The sequence below is a fragment of the Anabrus simplex genome, chromosome 8, assembly GCF_040414725.1.
Source record: "Anabrus simplex isolate iqAnaSimp1 chromosome 8, ASM4041472v1, whole genome shotgun sequence".
In the NCBI taxonomy this organism is placed as follows: domain Eukaryota; kingdom Metazoa; phylum Arthropoda; class Insecta; order Orthoptera; family Tettigoniidae; genus Anabrus; species Anabrus simplex.
Genome location: NC_090272.1, coordinates 37816520 through 37842079, shown reverse-complemented (window position 1 = coordinate 37842079; position 25560 = coordinate 37816520). Strand labels below are relative to the sequence as shown.

The following is a 25560-nucleotide window of genomic DNA, read 5'->3' as shown; positions in this document are numbered from 1 at the left end:
ATTGTTTATAACTTACACAATAGTTTCTTATTCCCCGACTCTATATACCAGGTTTCATTAAATTCTGTTAACAAATTTTCTCGTGGCTCGGCGTTGGTATGGACTTGGCAAAAAATACAAATTCATGAATATCTGTGTTATCAAAACCGGCGCGGTAACAATGTATGACATAAATGATCGGAAATTTAATTCTATATAACTTTAGTTATGTAGTATTTATCGATAGGACCACTAATAATATACATATGTTAGAATTAAAATGTAGGCCTTCCCCTAAACTACCATTTCACTCAGCGCTAGTAAAATGATTTATTGCCTAAATTGTAGTGCCTCATCCCCCGACTTCACATACCGATTTTCATTAAATTCTCTTCAGCCGTTTTCTCGTGATGCGTGTACAGACAGACAGACAGACAGACAGACAGACAGACAGACAGACAGACAGACAGACAGACAGACAGACAGACAGACAGACAGACAGACATTACGGAAAAGTAAAAAGTTACTATGGTCCTGACTGATACAGAAATACCATTATTTTCAAATTCTGAGCGATCGTCAGACAAATCTCTTATTTTATATACAGTATATAGCTGTTGGGAGACTACATAGTGTAGGAACATGTCAACTAGCAGAAATTATCACACTATGGTTTTCTATCACTGCGTCCTTAATGACATTTTATTTGCTCTGTGCGATGCAATTGACCATCTGTTTACTCTTTGATTGATGGCAATAGTTTTGTACGCTGGCCAGGCGTGGGTGAGAGGGAGCAATATCAATAAACTAAGCCCAACAACATACAAGAAGAAGAAGAAGAAGAAGAAGAAGAAGAAGAGGAGCAATATCAAGCAATATCATGTGTTCGCCTGTATGTTCGTGGGTGCTTGTTAGGACACTTCAGGACACTTATCTACGAAGAAGAGTAGTTTGAAAAACAAAACAAACAAGGAAATGAGTGAGACAAATGTTAATAGTTAGGAGTTGTAAAATTCTACAGCCAACTTACAGATCATCATACAGTAAATGTGGTTAAGGACATAAGCTTTGTAAAATTGTACTGTCCCCTCTTTGCTTTAAGAAATGAAGTACAAAGAATATAAATTCGTAGATTTCAACCCATCTTGGAAGGGAGAACCGCCAGTTCGACTGAGTTTGGTGCCGTATTGGTTCCTTGCTGCTCTGAGAGTTGTTCTAACACTTCTTCCTCAGAATGGGTACGTTCATCCTGACGAATATTTTCAGTCAGTCGAAGTTGTTGCAGGTATGTTATGCATTATTACGTAATTTAAAAAATATATTTCTCCCCAAGTGGTCTTCCACATTTACCGTGTTAGGCCCTGGAGCGGCACCTAATTTCAACTTTCACGGAGGAAGTTAGTCGCGTAACTTTGAGCTTGCAGTCGGGAGATGGTGGGTTCGAATCCCTCTATCGGGAGCCCAGGCTATACCTTCGTGCCACGGTCGTTATCTTCCCCATCTTAGTTGTTTACCAACCTTGCGTTGTCGGAAACCTTCGGTGTGTTGATGCGGCGTTAAACCTCTTTTTTTTTAAAATAGCAAAGACAAACAACTGTCAGCAAGCATTCTCAACTCTCAAGATCCTGAGCCAGGTAATAACCACAGGCACCTCAGCTGTGTCTACCACTGCTTTCACTTTTGTCGGGTTCTTTGTCAACTCTTGTTCTCTTCTGACCACGGTGATGTTAGATCCGTGAGGCTTAGTGAGTCCATTCTGCACACTCTTCTTGAGCTTACCTTTCAGTTTCAGCAATCTTATTCTTATTTTTCTTTCTTGTAATTTTTATATTTTCTTTTAGCTAGTGGTTTAATATTGCACTAACACATCAAAGGTTTTTGGCAACGCATGGATGGGAAAGATCTAGGATTGGGAAGGTAGTGGATGTGGTTTTTGGCTTGTAATTGTACCAAGCCTACTGCAACACTTTGAACTTAGCTATCACTAATTTGCTGTCACCACCATCAAGTACGTTGCTACCATACCGGTACATCCCTTCCCCTGCATTGTAATCTGATTTACTTTTCCTCCTACCGAGCTAGTGGCTGTGTAGTTTGGATTGCGTAGCTGTCAGCCTACATTCGGGGGATGGTTTCGAACTCCACTGTTGGCAGCCGTGAAGATGGTTTTCCGTGGTTTCCCATTTTCACACCAGGCAAATGCTGGGGCTGTTGCTTAATTAAAACTATGGTCGCTTCCTTCCCGCTGCTAGCCCTTTTGTAAACCATCACCACTATCTTTCGGTGGGACATAAAACAAATTTTAAAAAAAAATTCTCGTTTATTGTATTCCCTGCTGTATAACTAGCTGGTTTCTCTTGCAAAAATGAATTAGCTTCATGATTCTTTCCGCAATATACAAATGATCACAAGATTTCTTTTTATTGCTTGTTATGCAGTTTTATTTTCCATTATCGTTACCACCTTATCTTGTTATATATATCTACTTATCCCAGTATGTAGTTTTCCAGTTTAGCCTATAGATCTTATAAAGCAGTAAATTCTTTGTGCTGAATTTAAATAGAATTGTCAGTATGATCCAGTTATTTATATACTTTACCTTTTTTCATATATTCCTGTATATCCGTCCTCATATTCCTATCTACTCCGTGTTTACATACATGCATACATACATACATACATTATCATTAAAAGACTGTTATGCCTTTCAGCATTCAGTCTGCAAGCCTCTGTGAATTTACTAAACGTCGCCACAATTGTCTGTTTGCAACTAGTGCTGCGGCCTCATTTAGTTCTATACCTCTTGTCTTTAAATCGTTAGAAACTGAGTCTAACCATCGTCGTCTTGGTTTCCCTCTACTTTTCTTACCCTCCATAACAGAGCCCATTATTCTCCTAGGCAACCTATCCTCCTCCATTCGCTTCACATGACCCCACCGCCGAAGCAGGTTTACGCGTACAGCTTCATCCGTCAAGTTCATTCCTAAATTAGCTTTTATCTCCTCATTCCGAGTACCCTCCTTCCATTGCCAATACAATGTGACATTTTGGCAATACTTTTGGATTTCTTAATGGGGGCCCCCCTTTTAATTAGGTCTTTTTGTGTACAGGAATTTTAATTTTAATTTGACTAGGTGATGAAGGGAATGCATTAAGATTCTCGAAACATGTACTAGGCTTATGTAAATAAATATAAATAATTAATATTTAATATTTGTTGTTATCAAGTGAATACAGATCAAATACCGGCCACTATGGTCAAGATTATTAATAGTGAAATTGAAATGGCAGTAAGAAAGATGAAGAATGGAAAAACTGCTGAAATAGATGAAATTTCAGTGGAGATGATAAAGGCAGCTGGAGCTGTAGGCCTGCAGCGGACATCTCGAGTTCTCAGGATTGTCTGGGAGAATAAGGAAGTCCATGAGGATTGGCGAAAAGGAATAATCAGTAACTTGCAAAGGAATAATCATCCCAATTTTCAAGAAAGGCAGTAAGAAAGTATTCAAGAACTATAGGGAAATTACTCTGATAAACCATGTTGCTAAGATAATGGAGAGGATACTGGAAAGTAGGGTAAGGTTGAGGGTTGAAAATCAGATACAGGAAAATCAGTTTTCATGATCAAGATGGCAGTAAGTTACATGATGTTTGCGTTTAATATTGTTGCTTGGAACTATTGAATAATCGGTAATTCTAAGCTAAAATTTACCGTCTGAAGCACCAGAGTGAAGCTGCTAAGTACTTTTGTAGTGACTGGTTTTAAATGTGCATTGTGGAGATTAGTGTTCATTAAAGGATCAATCTCATACCTATAACCTCATCCTGTTAGGTAACCGATAATGGCCGCCTGTATTGATGGAGGTTGGCAAGATTTTTCTAACTCACTGAATCTAAATAATGAAAACGAGCAAGTCTCAAGTATCCTCATGAATCGACAGGATAAAGAAAGCATAATTCCCACCCGTACCGGTGAATCAGGTAACCTCACGACTATCTCCAATTCACTCATAGGCGCCGTAATATGCTATTAAATATGTTCATTAGGGTACAAGGAAGGAGTAGGGCCTAGAGGTGCGAAAATATTTTTTTACTATTACCTGCCATATAGAACACTGAAAAGGACACTATATAGGACTGGAAGAGCACATGGCGACCATGTTTACTTGGTGTTGAAGAATTAATTTCAAAATATCCCAAGATTCTCTTAAATAATGTTTCCTTGGAAATAAGACCTCTCCTAACTAAAAACAAACGAGTTATTCTATCTGTTTGCCCTCTGATTCCTAATATTGTTATTGAAGAAGAATTTCTCAAACTCGGCCCTAAACCAATGTCAAAGATATCACCTATTAGAGCAGGTTTAACAATCCCTGGATTTTCTCACATTCTCAGTTTTCAGAGACAGATTTATGTTTAAAATGAAGACTTTATCAAACTTCCAGGCTCACTCCAAATCGAATATGAGGGTACCAATTACTGGATTTATTTATCCTCTGACCTGCTTTCTTTGTAAAACTGAGGGGCACTTAGCTAGAAACTGCCCTGATAATGATGAAATAATAAATGAAGGCTCCTCATTAAATCAAAACATTCTCGAGGCAAGATCAATCTAATGGAATTTCCCCTACTAGTAGAGAATACACAAAAAATTAAAACAAACTGTCAAGAAAATATTACCTGTACTCCCTCACAAACTATTTTTCAGACAACTGCTACATCTAGAGCTCTTCAGTGTTCTCAAAATCAAAACTGTGGGCCTTTACTCTCAGTCGAAACAACTCTAACGTCTCCTTTGGAATGCCCTCAATACCCCCCATGTGTTCATCTTGCTGGTTCAAAGAGGCCAATATCACTATCTAGCAGTGAAACTACAGGCAGAAAAGATCTTGATTTTAAGAAACCTTCCCTAACAACTGAACCTAAGATAAGTGAACAGGCAGGGAAACACAAGACAAACTTACAAGAAACCAAAGACAGAAAAAGAAAGCACAACTATTAGTCATATGCTTAACCTAATTAAGCAAGTTCTAGAAGCCAACCCTCAGTCCTTTCCCCTCAGTTACTTACAACTCCAATCCTTTTTTGAAAACAGTATTGGAGTTAATGACATAGCAACAATAGCTTCCAATTACACCCAAGATCTAAAGGGTTTAACCCAAGCCCTTCAAAAACTATATCCATACTAGACTGAAAAATCCATTAAGAACAGGAGTACTCAAATAGTCAAGAATCTGCTTAAGGCTAGCAGTGAAAACCGAGGTGAAGCAATTAACAGTTTAGTTCCAGATTACTCCAGCGATGACTCTACTTCCCTCACATAATGATGATAAAATTCCCTCTACACCTGTTTGTCATTCTTATGACTATAACATTAGTTCAATGGAACCTCAACAGTTTTCGATCACAGCGAGAGTATTTACAACTTCTACTAAATAAACAGCCTTCAGTTGTCTGTCTGCAAGAAACTAACTTTAGAGACAACTTTGTTTCCCATTTAAGACAGTTCAACATACATTATAAAAACTGAATTAATCCAAATCATGCAAGTGGAGGCGTAGCTACCTATGTTAAAAATAATTTACACCATCAGGAGGTTCCTTTAACTACTGATTTAGAAGCAGTCGCAGTTTTATTATACCTACCACAAGCTATATGCGTATCTAATGTTTATTTTTCTACGAAAAGTACATCTCACGCTGATGATTTAAGAAACCTAATACACCAACTCCCCACTCTCTTCATTTTGATGGGTGATTTTTATAGCCACAACAGTTTATGGGGTAGTCACAATACTGATGTAAGGGGGAAGGAAGTAGAGAAGATACTGGATGAATTTACTCTAGTATTATTGAACTCAACTGCTCCAACTCGTTTTGATATAGCACACGGAACATACAGTAGCATAGATTTAACTATATGTATGCCAGACATAGCTGCACTATTTAACCGGTCCATTTATTCAACTCTACAAGGAAGTGACCACTTCCCCATCATTATTAACGATGATCAAAGTTCTCCAGACAACACATCAAAACCCCAATACTGTAAATGGAATTTAAATAAGGCAAATTGGCAATCATTTAGAAAGACTGTAAATAACTATTTAAATGATCTAACTCCAACAAATAAATTTCCTTCTAAGAACATCAATGATATTGCTCAAGACTTCACTGAAGTAATAATTAAATCTGCTGACGAGAGTATCCCAAAATCAACTCCTATGCCCTTCAAGAAAACAGTTCCCTGGTGGAATGACTCCTGTAAAGAGGCTGTCAAAAATAAAAACCGTGCTTACTACCTATACAAAAGAAATCCCACGCCTGAAAATAAAATCACTTTTCAGAAATATCGAACAATAGCACGAAATAAAATAAAATTAAGTAAGAAAACCTCCTGGTTAACATTTTTCTCCTCCTTAACCTCCCAAACTTCACAAAAAGTTATGTGGAATAAAATCTAAAGAATAAGTGGTAAATACAATAAATTCTGAATTTCTTCACATGAAAGCAACTCGAGATCCAGTAGACTTCAGTGAAACTGTACTTACACCGAACTATGTTTATAATGATACTTTACAGTTACTGGAAATTGTTACAGAACTCAACAAATGTGGCAGATCTAGTCCTGGCCCAGACACCATTCCATATGAATTTTTAAAACAGCTTCCACATAGTGCACTCAATTATCTACTTGCTATTTTCAGCTATATATGGAGTTCCAAACTATTTCCAGATCAATGGCGTTATGCTATTGTAGTGCCTATACTCAAACCAGGAAAGGACAGTTTGATCCAGATATTTATTGTCCCATCGCCTTGACAAATACAATGTGTAAGCTAATGGAGAAAATTGTTAACAAGAGATTACGCTGGTATTTGGAACATATACACTTTTTTAGTGATGCACAAAATGGTTTTCGTAAAGCACGTTCAACAACAGATACTCTGATATGTTTAGAATCAGAAATCCGAGAAGCTTTCCTGAATAATCAACACCTCATAGCTGTTAGTTTAGACATTGAGAAGGCATATGACATGGTGTGGAAAGACTATCTAATTGAAACATTGATGAAACATAATATTTCAGGAAACTGCTTTACTTCATTTATAATTTCCTTAAAAATCACCAAATTCAAGTCAGGACAAATGGAACTCCTTCACATGAAGTAACCATTGACAATGGAGTTTCCCAAGGATCAGTCATCAGTGTCACATTATTCCTCGTTGCAATAAATGGCATTGTCTCCAACATTCACCTACCAGTAAAGGCTTGCCTTTTTGCCGATGATTTGACTATACTAAGTGCAGGAAGAAATAAACTAACTACTCAACAGCTACTTCAAGAATCAATTGATAATATCCAAAAATGGGCTAAAGTGACAGGGTTCAAGTTTTCCAAAACTAAAACCAAATGCATACTCTTCTCCAAATGTAAACATACTGTACAAGACCCTGAGCTGTACATGGACAATCACAAAATTGAAACAGTAACAACTATGAAAAACTTAGGAGTTTTATTCGACACTACGTTAAGTTGGATACCTCACTGGAAAAACCTTAAAGATGACTGCTTGTGAAGGCTGAACATAATGAAGTTCCTGGCAGCAAAGAACTGGGGGGCAGACTACCAAGTGCTAATGAACACGTACAAAGCCATTATTAGGGCTAAAGTAGACTATGGCAGCATTGTATACAATTCCGCAAGAATGTCTTCACTCAAAATCCTTGATTTCATCCAGTCCACAGCTCTTCGAATTGCTCTAGGAGCCTTCCATACCAGTCCAGTAGCCAGCATTCAAATAGAAGCAAATGAACCACCACTCGCAATTAGACGTAGACAACTAAGTTTGACTTACGTGCTCAAGGTAGCAACTATGAGTGAATCAAGAATTAAGTTGTAATGCTTTTCCTAACAAGCACCAAGGTACACACATTAAATCAGGATCACAACCACAGCCCTTCAATGTCAGAATAGCCAAGTTTCTTGAAGAATTAAATTTAAATATCCCTCCAATACTCCTTGCAGACAACTCTTAATGTCCCACCATGGACTATTACCCCTCCAACAATTAACTTTGAAATAAATTACAGTGCCAAAGATGAAATTGACAGATCTCACTACTGTAAATTATTTCTTGAAATTTCTAATAAATACCCAAGGCAAACTGCAATCTGTACTGATGGATCAAAATGTGAGGAAAGAAATGGGATGTGGAATTATATATCCTGAACGTATCATGCTATACCGATCGCCTGACTAATATACAGTCTTCTCTAATGAGCTGTACGCAATAAAGCAGGCTATGCTACATATTTTGAAAACCGGCACCTGCATTAACTCCATCATTTTTTCTGATTCAAAAAGTGCATTAAACGCAATAGAAAGTCCATCATCGAAACACATCCTTGTACAAGAAATACAACTGTTGTTTAACAACATCATGAAAGAAGGCAAACAAGTCATCCTTGTGTGGATACCTTCTCATAGAGGTGTTCAAGGCAATGAATCTGCTGATCAAGCAGCTAAAGACGCTACTTACCTCCCGCTAGGCAATCGTAACAATAGCTACCCCTCACACTGACATTATGGTCTATGCTAAAACGAAATTATACCAACATTGGAAGATAAAATGGCTTCAAACTTCAAACAGCAAACTCCATGAAGTAACAATGGAATCTACAGTGCAACAATATCTTCACAACCTTCACAGGCAAGATCAAGTCCTAATATCTAGAATACGGATCGGCCACTCCAAGATAAGTCACAGCTAGGCCTACCTCCTTGAGAAGAAACTGCCTCCCATCTGTACAGCATGCAATAGTATGTTGACTGTGAAGCACATCATTACAGATTGTTCACTGTATGACAAATGGCGCCAGTACCACAGTATACCGAAGGATATTAAGCGGCCACTCTCATCTCCTTCACTGTGCAGACAAATTATCAAGTTTTTCAAAGACACTGGTCTGTATTCAAAAATTTAACTGTTCATTTTAAAATACTAAAATCTTTTATATTCCTTTCATTCTTCACTCTACTGTAATTTAATGTAAATTCTACAGTTAGAAGTCACGATAAGACCTTAGGGTTGAAGTGACTCTAAATTAACTTAATAAAAAAAAAAGTCAGATTGGTTTCAGAAGTGGAAGGTCAACAATAGAGCCTACTTTCATTATGAGACAACTAATGGGAGTATGAATGATATAGTGATGGCATTCATTGACATTGAAAAGGCATATGACAGTGTCCCCAGGTCTAGTTTGGGACAGTCTGGTTCAAAAAGGAATTGGACAGGGATTAATAAAAATGATCATGGCAATGTACAAGGAATGTTGTAGTTGCGTGCAAACACAAGTTCCACGAACCTACTACGTTGGCGTAGCAGTGGAGAGGTGATACTCCCACGTGGCGCGTCCCAGGTGGCGGATAGGGGGGGTCCTAACCGGCTTGCCGGCGGACTTTAGGGAAATAAAATACCTCTCGCGGACCAAACACACTACCCCCTGCGGGTGGGGGACGCACATGTAGAATACACCTGCGGTATCCCCTGCCTGTCGTAAGAGGCCACTGAAAGGGGCTCTCAGCTTGGGAGTGTAGATTGGCAACCACGGGGCCCTTAGCTGAGTCTTGGCATTTCTTCCACTTACTTGTCCCAGGCTCCTCACTTTCGTCTATCCTGTCCAACCTCCCTTGGTCAACTCTTGTTCTTTTCCGACCCTGACGGTATTAGAGCATTCACAATTAAGTATTTAATTTATGTTCCACCTAGTCGATACAATGATTGCTTAAGGCAATTTTTAATGGTCAAAAGTGGTACATGTTTCGTATATTATCAACATCTTCAGCCACATAACACTGTTTAGATGAAAAATATATAAAATTGACAAAGTAATGCTTTAGAGGAATTGTCCTTATATTAACATAAGATTGACAAGATTAGAGCATTCGTGGCCTAGGGAGTCTTTCATTTTCACGCCCTTTGTGGCCCTTGCCTTTCTTCGTCCGTTACTTCATCTTTCAAAGTGACGGATCCCTTCTTTCTTCTCCTTTTTTCTCTCTCTTTACCCCCTGTGGGTGGGGGACGCAGACAAATAATACACCCATGGTATCCCCTGCCTGTTGTGAGAGGCGACTAAAAGGGGCGACCAAGGGATGATTGAATTAGAACCATGAAACTACTTTTGATTTGTACCATCATGCGGGGAACACCATGGATTGCCTGTACTTGCACGTAGTACCACTATATTCAGTACGAAATAGGTTTGTGATTAGTAGCAGCAAAGAGTTGGTTCTCCTGTGGGTTTCCAGTACCCGTGGTTCGTACCCATGTGAGCAACACCGCGGTCTGGGCGTTGCCATTGAGTTGTACCACTATATGAGTGACACTGTGGGTCTGCGTTGCCTGTGATTAGTACCCACTATGTGAGGAACACCACGGGAATACAGGCACCCATGACTAGTACACCCAGGTGAGGAACCTCACCGGTTTGCGTTGGCTATGAGTGGTGCCATTGTGTGAGAAACACCATAGGTCTGTGTTACCTGTATGAAATAAAATACTTGTGAATAGTACCATCTTGTGTGGAACACTGTGAGTCTTCGCTACTTTTGATTAGTACCCCAACATGACAAATACCATGGTTCTACTTTACTAGCAACATGTACCATTATGAGGGGCCGTTGACCTGGCTTTTGGACCCCTTTACAAAACAAGCGTCATCATCATCATCATCATCAGGATTGTACTTTAGAATGGTCCCTTGGTCGGTAACGCTGTTTCTTTCTGGTAGTTTTTGGGTAGAATCCACTGATTGTTTCTGGGTTCATGTCCATCCATTCATTCTTCATGTCATCTTTTTTTTTTCTCTCTTTTTTGGTCAGTGGATGATTTAAAACTTCTGTTTTGGCATTTCATTTCATACCATCAGGGCCGATGACGTAGATGTTAGGCCTCTTAAAACGACAAGCATCATCATATCATCAAACACAAGTTGGTTAAAAATCACTAGTGGGCTGAGACAGGGAAGTGTTCTATCGCCAATCCTGTTTACAATAGTAATGGATAACATCATGAGAACAGCAAAGGCAGCATATGGAAGAAGAGAAATGAACATGCTGTTATTTGCAGATGATATTGTTATTTGGGGAGAAGACATGAAGGTTCAAGAACAGTTGGATGTGGTGAATGGGAATATTGAAGAATGTGGATTGAAAATAAGTGTAGAAAAGAGTAAAACTCTTGTTATTGCTAGAGGGGAGAAAGAAAGGAAAGGTCAGATTAGGTAGACTTGCAGACAAGCCCCTGAAAGTAATGGAGATGTTCAAATACCTGGGGAGTGAATTAATGGAGAATGCTCGACTGGATGCTGAAATTAGTAAGAGGATTCAAGCTGGAAGCGGTTTCTATCATAGTGTAAGAAACATGTTATGGGACAGTTATGTGCCATTGGAAGCAAAGGAAACTATGTACAAGATGTGTTACGTACCTATAACTTATGGAGCAGAAACTTGGACAATGATAAAGAAGGATGAGAGCCGAATACAGGCAGCCGAAATGAAGTTCTTGAGGAGTATGATACAAAAGAGTAAAAGAAACAAAATAATAAATTCCAGGAAGAAATTGGATTGGAAAAAATGAGTGATAGAATAGAGAAGAGCCAATTAAGCTGGTTTTGGGCAGATAAAGCGAATGAGTGATGAAAGAATGCCAAAAAAGGGGATGGAAATGCAAGGAAGGAGAGGCCGCAGACGACCACGATTGAGATGGAAGGACACAATCCAATGCAGTATTAGAGAAAGAAACCTGGACTGGGACACAGTGTTGGAGGAGGAGTGGTGGAAAGATCGAAGAAAGTGGAGAGGAACCATATTTACCCCTGCCCTGCTACAGCTGGATAATGGGAAATGATGATGATGATGACGACAACTAGGCAACCACCCTCTATATAACACTAATCAGAGAGGAAAAAGTGGAAGGGATCCCTCGGAAACCTAATAGCGTTAGGGTCGGAAAAGAACAAGAGTTGACCAAGGTAGGTCGGATAGGATAGATGAAAGTGAGGAGTCTGGCACAAGTAAGTGGATGCAATGGCAGGACTCGGCAAGGACCCCGTGGTCGCCAACCCATGCTCCAAAGTTCAGAGCCCCTGGGGCCCATTTTAGTCGCCTTTTATGACAGGCAGGATATACCGTGGGTGTTATTTTACTGCCCCCACCCACAGTGACCTAAGTCTGTGGCAAACTGTCTGCTGATGGACATTTATACCAGTCCCTGCCCCTTAGATCATTTTGGTGGACCTGCACAGTAACACTGTGCTGCTCAAGTTCTCTGCCTTCTACCCTGTCCTGTTCTCCTAGTGTACAGTCCTGTTTCTCTTAATTGTTTCTAGGCCCTACCAACAACAGATTCATCCACATTAAGGTCTGGAACCACTGTACGAATAGTGCTGCCTTCCTGCAATAGTGTGCCTGCATGAACAGTTTCTGCTTCCGTTGGGTAACTCATTTTGACTGACTGAACATAAACAATCTGTACAAACATGAGCTTGTCAACTGGATGTCGGTGTAAGACGATGTGCCTCATTTATCACCCACGTTAATATTCATTGTAACACACAATACATTTGCTGGAGGGGAATAGCTGTGATGGTTAATTTCATAGTGTGTTTATCTTTGTAAAGAATTACAACAAACAAATTTCAGATTTTGTTCCATATTGACTTACAATTTTAAGACCAGAAAATAATTCTACCAGGGAAGCTTTGTTCAACGTATGTCCACCTATTCAATATTATAGTTAATTCAGTTCTGTTATAATACATAGTTATATAATATAAATTAGTACATGTTCTAATTCTTGTATGGATCATCTTCAGCTAACATTAACATCAAGAATATGAGTTAAACTTAACTGGATAATAATAATAATAATAATAGTAATATTCGTATGATCTCAGCTACCATTTGCAAGCATTTTAATTTAACACCATCTGGCTGTTTGCTCGTTAGTTTCGATGTCCTGTTTTAATTTAGGTCTATGAGATGGCAGAGTGTCTATGTCTTGGGAGTCTATGTCTGGTTAAGTTTTAAGTAATTTTGTTGGATAAACAACAAATGTAATAGCCAAGATAGGCCGAAACCGGTACTAGTGCAATAATTCATACACAATAAATGTATTGATCGGTGGAACATTTTTCTTGTCTATTACATTGAATCCAATCAATGCGGAATATGAAACTTATAAATAATAAAACAACAAATGTGTCACCAGAGATCTTTTATACGCCATCATCGTACGATATGGAGTGTCAAGTGGACTTTCTTCCTCCCTTCAAACATCTGAATTTCACTGCTGATTTGAACCCGCTATCTTGGGATCCAGAGGCTGCCACTCTATGACTGATCCACAGAGGGAGCTAATTAACCCTCTACTGCATGAATTATTTTTCGTTTTCGTTTGGTGAAGAAAATTTCAAGCTTTAATGTTCAACATACGTTCAGTGTATTAGATGTACCGGCAATTCTTAACTGGGGCTAATAGCTTAACACTTATATGTGATGTGGATTGCCATAGTTGAATATATATACGATTTTTCACGATTTTATGCTAAGCTTTTAACATTCAAAGACCGAACAGTACTACCTACTGGCCATGGGTACGTACTGCAAGGCGCAAGTACAGCTTGCAGAACCGTAGGTCGGTAATGTCTTTGAGGTTGAGCCAGAGGTACTCCTGAGGTACTCCTGAAGCCTGTGGTAATGTGATGGGGAGGGCCCACGTAAAATAAACGGTGGTTGGTTCGCGTGGATGTTGACGGGGTGGAAGGAGCACCTTTGGTTGTAGGGCTGTTTTGTCTTATGTTATGTAAAAAAAAACAAGGCATCACTGGGATATGTGTTTAATTGATTGTACAGTTGAAGGTGTGCCGTAAAACAACCTCTATCTACAATATTTGTCCATTTATACAGGTGAAAAGTTTTATGTTGCCTGAGGGCAACAGTATGCAGTAAAGGGTTAACTGGGTACAAAGACATTTAACACGCGGACACAATAAAATCATCTTGTAAAAATCTTGCTGTTTTTGCGTTTGAAATGAGAATAAAATGTTGACTCTTGATGGTGTTCTTAAAAAGGTAGTAGACTGAGCAGTTTCCTTTCTAGAAATTGTTTTAGTGTTAACATTTGTAAAGAATATCAGAACAAGGTAAAACATCATATATCTTAAACAATAACTGGTTAAGTGGTAGTCAACCAAAATCATGTCCCTCCAATTTTTTTAGCAGTGTATTTTATTGACATAATCTTTTTATCTATCTTTGTTGACTGATATAGAAAAGAGCATGTCTTTCCTAAATGTGGCATGCACTATAACTATTCATGAAAGTGTTTACCAGCTTACTGTTTGTTGCAGGTGACGTTTTGGACATCGATGTTTCCCGGCCTTGGGAATTCAACAGAACATTCCCGATCAGGAGTATTACTTTACCATTTTTAACAGTTGGTCTGCCTCTGACCTTCCTCAGAAAATTTTCATCCCTTGTGACTGAATGGTTTGATATCAACATTCAAACACCATACACACTGTTAGTGACGCCACGTCTTGCAGCCTGCCTCTTGTCCTTTGTTGCTGATTACAGTCTCTACAGAATATGCTGTGCCTATGGACAGAATTATCGCACAAGGTTGATCACCTTAGCTAGTTCGTACGTAGTGTTGGTCTACGGGACACGGACATTTTCAAACATGATGGAGATGGTGCTCTTGTCATTATTGCTCTTCCTGGTTGCAGACTGTATGTCTTTTTCTGATCGAGTAAGTATGTTTTTTCACCAGAGCGTAGGATGGCTATAAGGAGCTACAGCGTCTTTATTTTTTAAATTGTGCTAAGTATATACGATGTCAGTTGTACAGTGATCTCACCATGTACAGCTGTGGGAGTGGGGGTATCTGGAGACTCAGGCCAACAGCTGAGCACAGTGCTGTAATGTTAGTATATGAGATCAATAAATTAAATTGTAGTCTTGATTTTGACAGGAGTTATGTATTATTGCCATCGCTCTAGTGTTAATACATTTATTTGCAGTTGTATTTTTTGTATGAGTGTCTTTTAGTACTGTTACATAAAAAGTTACGTTTACATTGGAACTACATGTTTTCATTGTGGAGTGCTATGCAGAGTATTTGTCCATCAAGGAATGCCGATTTTCAGTTCATTCGCAGATTTCCTGATAGGAACAGTACTTAATATAGTGAAGAAGTTTCATATTACTGGGCTTGTTCTTAACACAAAGAAAAATAGGAGACAAACTGTGTAAACAGTTTGAGGTCTCTTGGAAAGAAGCTCCTCTAAATGTGTGTTGTGTCTCTTCATGCAGACCAGTGTGTTTCATTCATCTGCCCAAACAGCAATTAAACTGTTAAGCTAAAATTTATTACTTGTAGTAGAGGCCAGGTGTCAGTACAGCAACTTGCAGTTGCTTTACTTTCATGGTGCTGTTACACAGTTACAAAATAATGACTCTGTACATTTTTTAAGTTATTAATGAGTTATGTCACATATAAAGATGAGTTCTCTTTTCTCTTTCAGGTTATCCACCATGATGAGTTCCTTAGCGAGAAGTATAGAACTGCTCGCTCCCCCGTTGAAAGAGTGAATGTGTTCAAGATGAGAAGTGCTCTACCCCCACATTCTCTAACTCACTGTGTAACTGTTGCTACAATTACTGTAGCTGGCATTTTCAACAGACCAACTTTCATAGCTTTTGCCTTCCCTCCCATTTTCTTTTGGCTCCATCGTGGCCTTGGATCAAAAACTGTTGGATTTAAGGATTTTCACCTTCGATCTCTGACGTTCATTCTGTCTGGCATTCCAACCGTTTTGCTTTTCATTGTTGTAGATTCCTTTTACTACGGATATTTGACAAACAGTGAGATTCAAGAACTGAAAGTGACACTGAATAATTTTGTTGTAACACCACTGAACTTCATTAGATACAACATTAATTCCAAAAATTTAGCCCAACATGGTCTACATCCGTGCTACCTGCACTTTCTTGTCAATGTTCCACTGTTGTATAACGTTCTGGGAGTTGTGAGCATCATCACATTCATCAAAATGATTTACAGGTGTGTATATACCTCGATACTTCGTTTTAAATTAATATTTGCAAGCTGTTCATGAGATTCTTAAGGTGACAGGAATCAGATACCAAGAAAGGAGGATTATCTTCAATCTGTACAAGTCAATCTGCAGTAAGAATAGAGGGCTATGAAAAAGAAGCAGCAATACAGAAAGGAGTGAGGCAGGGCTGCAGTTTATCCCCTCTCCTCTGCAGTGTTTTTACATAACAGGTGGTAAAGGAAACCAAAGAGGAAATTTGGAAAATAAATCACAATCCAAGTAGAGGAGATCGAAACTCGGAGATTTGTTGCTGATGTTGCCATTTTATCTAAGTCTGCAGAAGATTTAGAGAAATTGCTGGAAGGTATGGGCACAGTCTTGATTGGAGTACAAATCCAAAACAAAAGCAATGTAATGCAGTCGAACAAAGTCGGATGATTCAAATAATAATAGATTAAGAAATGAAGTCTTAAAACAAGTAGGTGAATATTGCTACGTGGGTAATAGATTAATATATGATGACAGAAGTAAGGAGAAGATAAAATGCAGACTAGCACAAGCAAGGAAGACCTTTCTTAAGAAAATAAATTCAGTTATTTCAAATACTGATATATAAATTAGAATGATGTTTTTGAAAACTTTCGTCTGGGACTGGTATTGTATGGAGGTGAAACATAGACAATAATAAGCTCAGAAAGAATAGAAGCTTTTGAAATGTGGCATTACAGAAGAATGCTGAAGGTGAGATGGGTAGACTGAATCATGAGTGAAGGGATACTGAATCAAATTAGTGAGAGAACAACAATTTTGAAAAGGTTGACTAAGAGATAAAATCATAAGACACATCTTAAGACAGTCAGGACTTGTTCAGTTAGTTTTTAAGGGAAATGTAGTTGGTAAGAACAGTCGGAGTAGACCAAGGCATGAATATGATGAACAGATGATAATTGATGTAGTTGTTCCGTGGAAATGAAAAGGTTAACACAGGGTAGGGTGGCATGGAGGACTGCATCAAACCAGTCTATGGAATGATGATTCAAACACCACCACATTCACAGTAATGTTATAACTGCTGTCTGGGTTAAAAAGATGAAGAGGAGGAGTTAAGGCAGCCTGCCACATGTGACTTGTAGCCCTGGGCAGTGTTGGCTCGATATTTCACTACCACCAGCTTAATCTCAATGGCACACAGCATTGGAAATTAAAATAATGTATAAATCAAACCATGCCCAGGACCGAGACTCACAGAGACAGGTCGTCAAGATACCACTACACCCTTACGGAGGGTTAGAAAAAGACACACGTAAATTAGACTTAAGTTATGTTGGCTATGAAGAAATCTAAGGACAAAATGCAGATCAGACATAAGATTGGAGGAAGTGGGCCATTCCAGGTTCTTGGCATAGCAGTATAGTCATAGAAAACAAATGAAGGTTCAGAAAAGCTAATATTGTTGCCACTGGTATTCTGTGAGAACATAGCGTGTTCACAGGTCAAGTTATACTCTTTTCAGACCAAATGTGTACCGAACTGGAGGTTAGGTTACAGATATGAAAGCCATGCGAATGATCGATACAAAACTAGTAAGAAGGGTGGCAGGAGAGTGCTCATGTTAAGAGCAAAGTAGGAATGAATACCTTGGGGTTATGTGAGCAATAGTTAGAGGATAGGTTACCTAGGAGGATATTAACACATTGGAATGTCCTACTCTCCAGAAATCGCAGGTTTTTTAATGGTTTTTGAAAGTTTTTCAAAGCTAAGGTAAGTCATGATTATGACAACTTTTGGAATATTTAGAAGGATCACACTTTCTTCTACACAAACATGAGTTTTAATTATCATAATAGTGCAGCAATTTTTAAATATAAATTTATGAAGAAAATAAGTTTTGCAAACTAAAAAAATCTGACGCAGCTATGGATGCGAGTTCGGTTAATATTTCAAAATCTGTCCAATATTGCGGGCTCATCTGTGAAACACACTAATACAGATTATAACCTTATTGGTCCATTGGCATCAGTATCGTTGTTTACAACCAGTAATTTGCTTTCCCACTGTTCGTTGTTTTACGACGGGGTTGCATTGAGTTGCTGCAGGTACGCTGGAAACACCCACATTTTTAGGAAGTGGTATAAAGTAGTATTACAGAACTCACTTCTGAAAGCGGTATAAAACTACGTTACACTTCACACTAATTTGAAATTAGCTCATTATCTGCATTTACTTGCCCGAAGTGCCAGAATCATCATGTTTACTTAGGGTGTAATTGTTATCCTCATTTTCAGAACTCGTGGCTTCCATAAGAGCATCCATTATGTTTTCATCGTCGAAATTTCGTACACTTGAATTAGACATGCTAAATATTCTCAAGAATTACACAAACAAGCCTGCCTCTCAAACACACACTCATCCTGTCTGCATGTACCGTTTATACTTTCCCGCCCATTTCACAGCTGAGAGTCAGTGATGATGCAGACCCTGATTATGTAGGAACATGTCTGTGTTATCAATGCCTTGAAAGAGGAGCTCCCGACTTATGCTCATAACTAGTACATTTTATGCTTACAGAAGCATTCAACAGTTTCGTAGTGAAGTCACAGCTCGCTGAAACGGCAGCTACTAATTTTTAGCTACAGTGAAAACGTGCCCGTAGATTCTCCGAGCTCCGTCGGCAGCAATGAAATAGCACGGCCGTAGTTTCTGCGAGCGGTGTGTTAAGAGAAACAGGGAGCAACCTAGAATACAATGGTTAGACTGAATGCTGAAAGGCATGGGGGTTTGTTAGGAGGTAAATGAATCATTCATAGTTTAGTATTGTGTTTGTTATGTACAACTAGGAATTTACAGTCCATTTATTGTTGTGAATTGTTAGACCTTTTGCTGTAACTCATATGTCACTAAATCACCCTGTCACTCTGAAACTACACATTCTGCAGTTGCGTCACTGATTTCCACTTCAATTTCCTGTGTGGTCTCAAAGTTCAATACCATCCTAATGAAAGACAGTCTCAAACATAATTAAGAAAACATATTTTCTCATATATTTATAGAGATTTGTGTACTAATTAATGAAAAACAAATAATTGATAAATTATTCTAAAAACTCTCAATGAACAATAGTACAAAAATGTGAAGTGGAGTTGACGAGTGATTGTTTTGTGTAACTTCTAAGGGCATTGTGGGGTCACTTGATATGTGTTTATGGTTATTATGATATTCATTGAGTACTAGCAAGTATTATTTTTTTTCCTATTTCAGAGGAGCTTGCAAACAGTGGAGTTCTCTGCCAAGGATACAGAGCATCATAGGTCTAATGACAGCTTCGTTCATCACTCCAATTATTACTTTGTCCATGTTTCCCCACCAGGAAGCACGATTTTTGATACCCGTCACGTTACCAGTGGTATTCTTGCATGCACAACGAATGCAGCCTAGTCCAGAGCAACCTAAGAAAAGGAAAGTGATTCCTGGCCGAGGGCCTGCAATTGGTTACTTGTTGACTGTATGGTATCTCTTCAACATTCTTCTCACAGTATTTTATGGTTTCCTTCATCAAGGAGGAGTGTACCCTTTAATGGATCACTTATCTGAGGAGATGCAGACCAAGCCACGGTTTACGGTCTTACATGTAGTCACTAGTCACACATATTCTCTGCCACTTTCTCTCCTACAGCTGCACAACTCAAAACATGTGGTTTTTAATCGACGAACAGGAGAAAAATATCAACGAGCTAGGCAATTTTTTACCTATGAAATGGGTTCTAAACCACTTGAAGAGGTTTGTTTGAAACTGGAGAAGCTGTTAGAAGACTGTGAAGAGAAGTCTGTTTCCAAGAAGCTGGATTATCGCCTCTATTTAGTCCTCCCTGCCAGCCTGAGTGAAGACTTTCACAACATTTTGTACAGTTCAAATGCAACATTTTCACATTCTGTTTCTCGTGTGTTTTACCCTCACGTTTCCACAGAAGCACTCCCTCGGTTTTTGGGTGGTGCCGAGTGTTTTGAAGATGATTTGGTTGGTTTTTGTGATTCTGATAGAATTTACCAGTCACCACTCAAATACATCTCGCGACTGATGGAACAGTTTGGATTGATCCTGATGAGAGTGACTAAGAGAACCCATTCCAGAACCAGAGAATGAGTGTGTTTCGAGTGCAGCACTGTAGTCATGCTTTTGATCAGTGTTATAGGCTTCTGTTTTTTGTGCTGATGACTACACTTGCACATTCCGCTTCCCTCTTCACTCCATACATTTCAAGTCTTTGTCATGAACACTGCACTTACCACAACACCGTGTGTAAGGAAATAAATGTTGTCATTTTAACTTTTTGATATAAAATAAGTTTCAGGACACGGGGTCTGTGCTTACCAAGTGAATCTAGTCAATGCTATCAACGAAAAATGAACTTTAAATAATAGAATTATTTATTATTATTATTTAAAGTTCATAAAATAAAGTAAAATATATTTATTACTATATCCGGCTCCATGGCTAAATGGTTAGTATGCTGGTCTTCGGTCACAGGGGTCCCAGTTTCGATTCCTGACAGGGTCAGAATTTTAATCATAATTGGTTAATTTCTCTGGCACGGGGCTGGGTGTGTGTCATCATTTCATCTTCATCAAGACGCGCAGGTCGCCTACGGGTGTCAACCTGAAAGACCTGCATCTGGCGAGCTGAACTTGTGCTCGGACACTCCTGGTACTAAAAGCTATATGCCATTTCATTTTTTTACTATTATTATTTATTATTATTATCTGAATTACAGTGCATTGATTAATCACACATTATAAAATATGACAAGAAAATTTTGAAAGTAACCAGTAATAGAAAATACCTACCACATAAGGCAAAGCCTTGTGGGTGGTATATTACATACATTTAAACAATAAGGAATATTCTTACAGCCAACCAGTACGGTACTATTTAATACATTATTTATTTAAGTATTCATGTCTTGCCTTGTTTAAGAGCTCCTTCAGTACTGAATTCTTTTGATCAACACCATAAATAATTAAATGGCTGGACTGAGTGGCGCTGGCCTTCTGACCCCAACTTGGCAGGTTGGATCCTGGCTCAGTCCAGTGGTATTTGAAAGTGCTCAAATACGTCGGCCTCGTGTCGGTAGATTTACTGGCACGTAAAACTCCTGCGGGACTAAATTCTGGCACCTCGGTGTCTCCGAAAACCGTAAAAGTAGTTAGTGGGGCATAAAGCAAATAACATCATTATTAAAATAATTAAATGTAAAACAACTTATATATTAATGTAGTTCAATCATATGAAAAGAAAAACTGTACACATTCTAATTCTTAAATTAAATTTGAAATTAAATTTACAATAGGAAGCTGTTCTAATTAGAGGTTATGAAATAAAATAAAATTGAAATTAAACTTATAAATAAAAAAAAAATAGGAAACTGAACGGACTGTCTCCTGTAGTCTATCAGTCCAGAATTTCTTGTGTTGACTTTGATACAGAATTACTCCATATGATGTTATCAAAAATGTATTACTGGAGGTGTAAATTGGTTGAATGTAATATATTCTTGGTTGGAATTTTTAATGTTTTCTGGTTAAATGTCTAACATTCATCATTGGTACTGAATTAGAGAGGTGTTTCACATGTAGAATTTCAGTATGTCTTGTTTGAAAAAAGAAGTTATGAATCTACATTAACCTAAAGCCAAAGTCTGATTTAAATATTATTAAACTACTATGAGTGTGAGATTGAAAATAAAAAGATAGTTGATTGTAGTCCCATCACTCAACAACACTGATTTAGAATTAAGTCATTAGTGTCGAATATAAAATGAATTCCACTATTACTGAATTAACAAATCACATATTTTGTGTACCACACAAAGAAAATGCGGTAAAGCTCAGACAGTCATAACTGATCTTCATTTAGGGCTGGTATATTGCCTGTGAGTTGTTTATCTAGTCTTTTCTTAAATAATTTCAAAGGAGTTTGAAATTTATTGTACATCTATCTTAATAAATTATATAAATCCCTAATTCCTCTTCCTATAAACAAATATTTACCCGAATTTGTCCTCTTGAATGACATCTTTTATGTTCACATTATGATTTTTTTATTACTTTCAAATACTTATCTACTAATGCCATTTTCTGCCATCTCTTCATGCGAAACATACCACAGTTCAGCAGCTCATCTCCTTAGTCCCTAGTCTTCCCAGTCCAAAGTTTGCAACATTTTTTTTAACACTACTCTTTTGTCAGAAATGACTCGACAAGTCGTGCTGCTCTCTTTTGGATCTTTTCTAGTCCTAGAATCAGGTGATCCTGGTGACAGTCCCATACAATGGAACTGTACTCTAAGTAGGATCTTACCAGATACTTTTATGCCGTTACTGCATTAATACTTCCATTGATCCCCATGAGGTACTTCCATTCCATCAGCATGTAATTAAAAGTGAGAGCACTTTTCTTGATGGTGATACAGCCAGTCTTTTCACCCAGTATACAGTGATACCATCAAGCTGTGTGATTGTCACTGACCATGGGCAGAATATCCTGAGGAATTGTAGACCTTAGTCTGCTATCCAGATAGTCATTGTATTAAAATTACGGATGGGCAGTCTGAGATGAGGTCTTGAGATTTCTCGAAATTTTTTGAGACTAGCACAGACACTATTTCTCGCGAGAAATTTTGAGAGATCTCGAGAGCGTTGTCCCCGCATTGTGTGGCGATCAGTGTGTTGTAGGCCTACGGGTAGCCTGAGCTTAATGTTGTTTGTGCTGAGTATGCGAACAGCCAACCACGGGCCTTCTCCATGCCGTCAATACGTGTCAAAAAACGGCTAGAGCGTTCATTTGTTTAATTTCTACCGAGGTCTATTTCAACACAGTATAACATAATTATAAAGGACAAACATTCTGGCATTGTATTCAGCAGTGAGTATACGAACGAGCAGGATAAGTACAAAAACTGATGGCTATTGCAGGTACCCTACCTGGATACTAGAGACGTGCATTATTCGAACTCGAGACGGGATAAGATATGCCTTGCTGCATATGCAACCACCATTACGCTTGAGTGGAATGTATAATCTAAAATGCCTGAGTTTCCAACAATTCTTTCGACAGGTAGGTGCACATCGTTATCAGACCCCACATTCAATATCATATGACCACTGTTTGTGTTTACCGATATTTTGGTGACAAAGGAAATAATTCCTTTCGATGTCGTAGAGTATTCGCTTCATAATTAGGTACTTTGGTATATGACGGTGCAGTGTGTAATTGTGTCTAATTGTATGCGACAGCTTTAAGACGATGTCCGAAAGGCTGCGTAACTTAAGTCATGGCTGTACGTTATTTTGAAGAGATGCCACATAGCATAGCCAGCTGTGTTGTTTATTCAAAAGGAGTAAAATACATCAGCAGAAATTCTTCTGGGATGATCCGGCACTTAAAAACAGTAGCAGCGATAGGGGAGGAGGCAGTTGCCCCCCACTTTGTGGAGAAAACATTGCATTTGTATTTCATTTTAGCCTGTTAGAACGGGTAATTATTTTTTTAAAGCAATTTATTCAAGCCCTGTTGTCTTTTCAGCTCTTACTCTATTTTCTTAAATTATTACAAACGTTTTGCGGAAATATGCACAAAATATCATTTGTCGCGGCTAACCAATTTGTATAGCGCCACAGCAAGTAGTGAAGGCTTTGCATGTGCTGTGAGGAAGGGTAGCAGTCTTTTATTTGCCAAAGTTATGGACACAGGTATGATTCACCCACTTGCCATGCGCATTCGTCAGTCTGACAGTCTCTTCAGTTCTGTTAGTTTCTTAGTGTATAGTCAATTAATAAATGATTTTAATTGTTTTATCACGCCTTCTGTTAAATTGTAATACATGTGTAATTGTTCCTTTGATGAAAGTTTTATTGTATAGTATTGAATCAAAATCTCAAAAGAAACTCTTATTACCACACTTAAGTTTGTAAACTGTTACCTCTCTGTTGAAATTCGCTCAGAGAGCTCCAAAAACTTACCATTTTGTAGATTTTTCCACTTTTATGTACACACACACACCCTCCGTCGCATTATCCCACAATCCCGGGTACTTCTTGTTGTCTATGCAGTTTTTTGCTCCCTCACTTCTAATTTCCAATCGCTCATCACAAAAAAACCCTGTGGGTGGGGGTGGTATAATAATACCCACGGTATCTCCTGCCTGTCGTAAGAGGCAACTACAAGTGGCCCTTAACTTGGGAGCGTGGGTTGGCGACCACGGGGCCCTCAGCTGAGTCATGATATTGCTTCCACTTACTTGTGCCAGGCTCCTCACTTTCATCTATCCTGTCTGACCTCCCTTGGTCAACTTTTGCTATTTTCTGACCCTGACGGTATTGCAGCCCTCGAGGCCTAGGGCGTTTTTCATTTTCACACTCTTGGTGACCCTAGTCTTCCTTTGACCGACACCTTCATTCTTCGAAGTGTCGGATCCCTTCCATTTTTTCTCTCTGATTAGTGTTGTATAGAGGATGGTTGCCTAGTTGTACTTCCTTTTAAAAAATAATCACCACCACCACCAATTGTCACAGAACACCTCCGGCTTGGTCTGCACCACAAGAAGCTACCCTGCCAACAACAACAGTTATTAACAAATTATAACGTAAGGGTTATTCAGCTAATATGTCCACCTGAAATAACTACTCTTGAACCGTTTAATATACTGACATTCTGTTTTCACTTTCGTTAATAGTATTAAGGGGCTCATAGTTCAACATGCAGTACTTTTCCAAGCTTTTGACAAAATTTATCAGCACACGTTTCCAAATGAGAACTGCTGATGATATACAATCACGGTTGCGCTCATAGTTACTGGGACATCTCACAGCACAGAAGAATTGGTCTCAAGAGCGTTGCCCATTACCCCTGTCGAAAGAATTGGAGCAAATCGGGCATTATAGATTACATGTTCCACTCGTGTAATGGTGGTTGCATATGCAGCCATGCACATCTTGCCCAGTCTCAAGTTCAAATAATGCGCGCCTCTAGTATCCGGGTAAGTGTACATCCTACCTGCAGTTATTCACAAATTATGGAGGATTATTCAGCTAAGATGTCCCCCTCAAATAAGTCATGAACAGTTTAAGATATTGACATTCTGTTTTCATTTTCATTAATGGTATTAAGGGGGCCATTGCTGAACCTGTAGTACTCCTTCAGGCTTTTGACAGAATTTATCGGCTCACACATTTCCATATGAAAACTATATTTCATCCAATAACTGCTTATGGTATACTATAAAGTTTACACTCGTAGTTACTGGGACGTGGCACAGATTGCAACACGGGAGAATCGGTCTCGAGATCCGTGATGTCAGTCTCGAGAGTATCGAGCGAGAGCGTTGCCCATCACTAATTAAAACTGAAATACTAATTACAGTAAAGTCAATGGTCCAGTAAAGCAGAGAATGATGGACTTGGTCA

At 38.7% G+C, this 25560-nt stretch overlaps 1 protein-coding gene across 1 annotated transcript; it reads left to right on the top strand.

The window, feature by feature from the left end:
- The first annotated feature begins 844 nt into the window (after window positions 1–844).
- PIG-Z (phosphatidylinositol glycan anchor biosynthesis class Z) lies at window positions 845–22120 on the top strand. Its single transcript, XM_067152840.2, has 4 exons — window positions 845–1264; window positions 14393–14793; window positions 15569–16107; window positions 19361–22120. The coding sequence occupies exons 1-4, from the start codon at window positions 1084–1086 to the stop codon at window positions 20241–20243; spliced, it is 2004 nt and encodes a 667-aa protein (XP_067008941.2). The 5' UTR covers window positions 845–1083; the 3' UTR covers window positions 20244–22120.
- Window positions 22121–25560: the final 3440 nt, after the last annotated feature.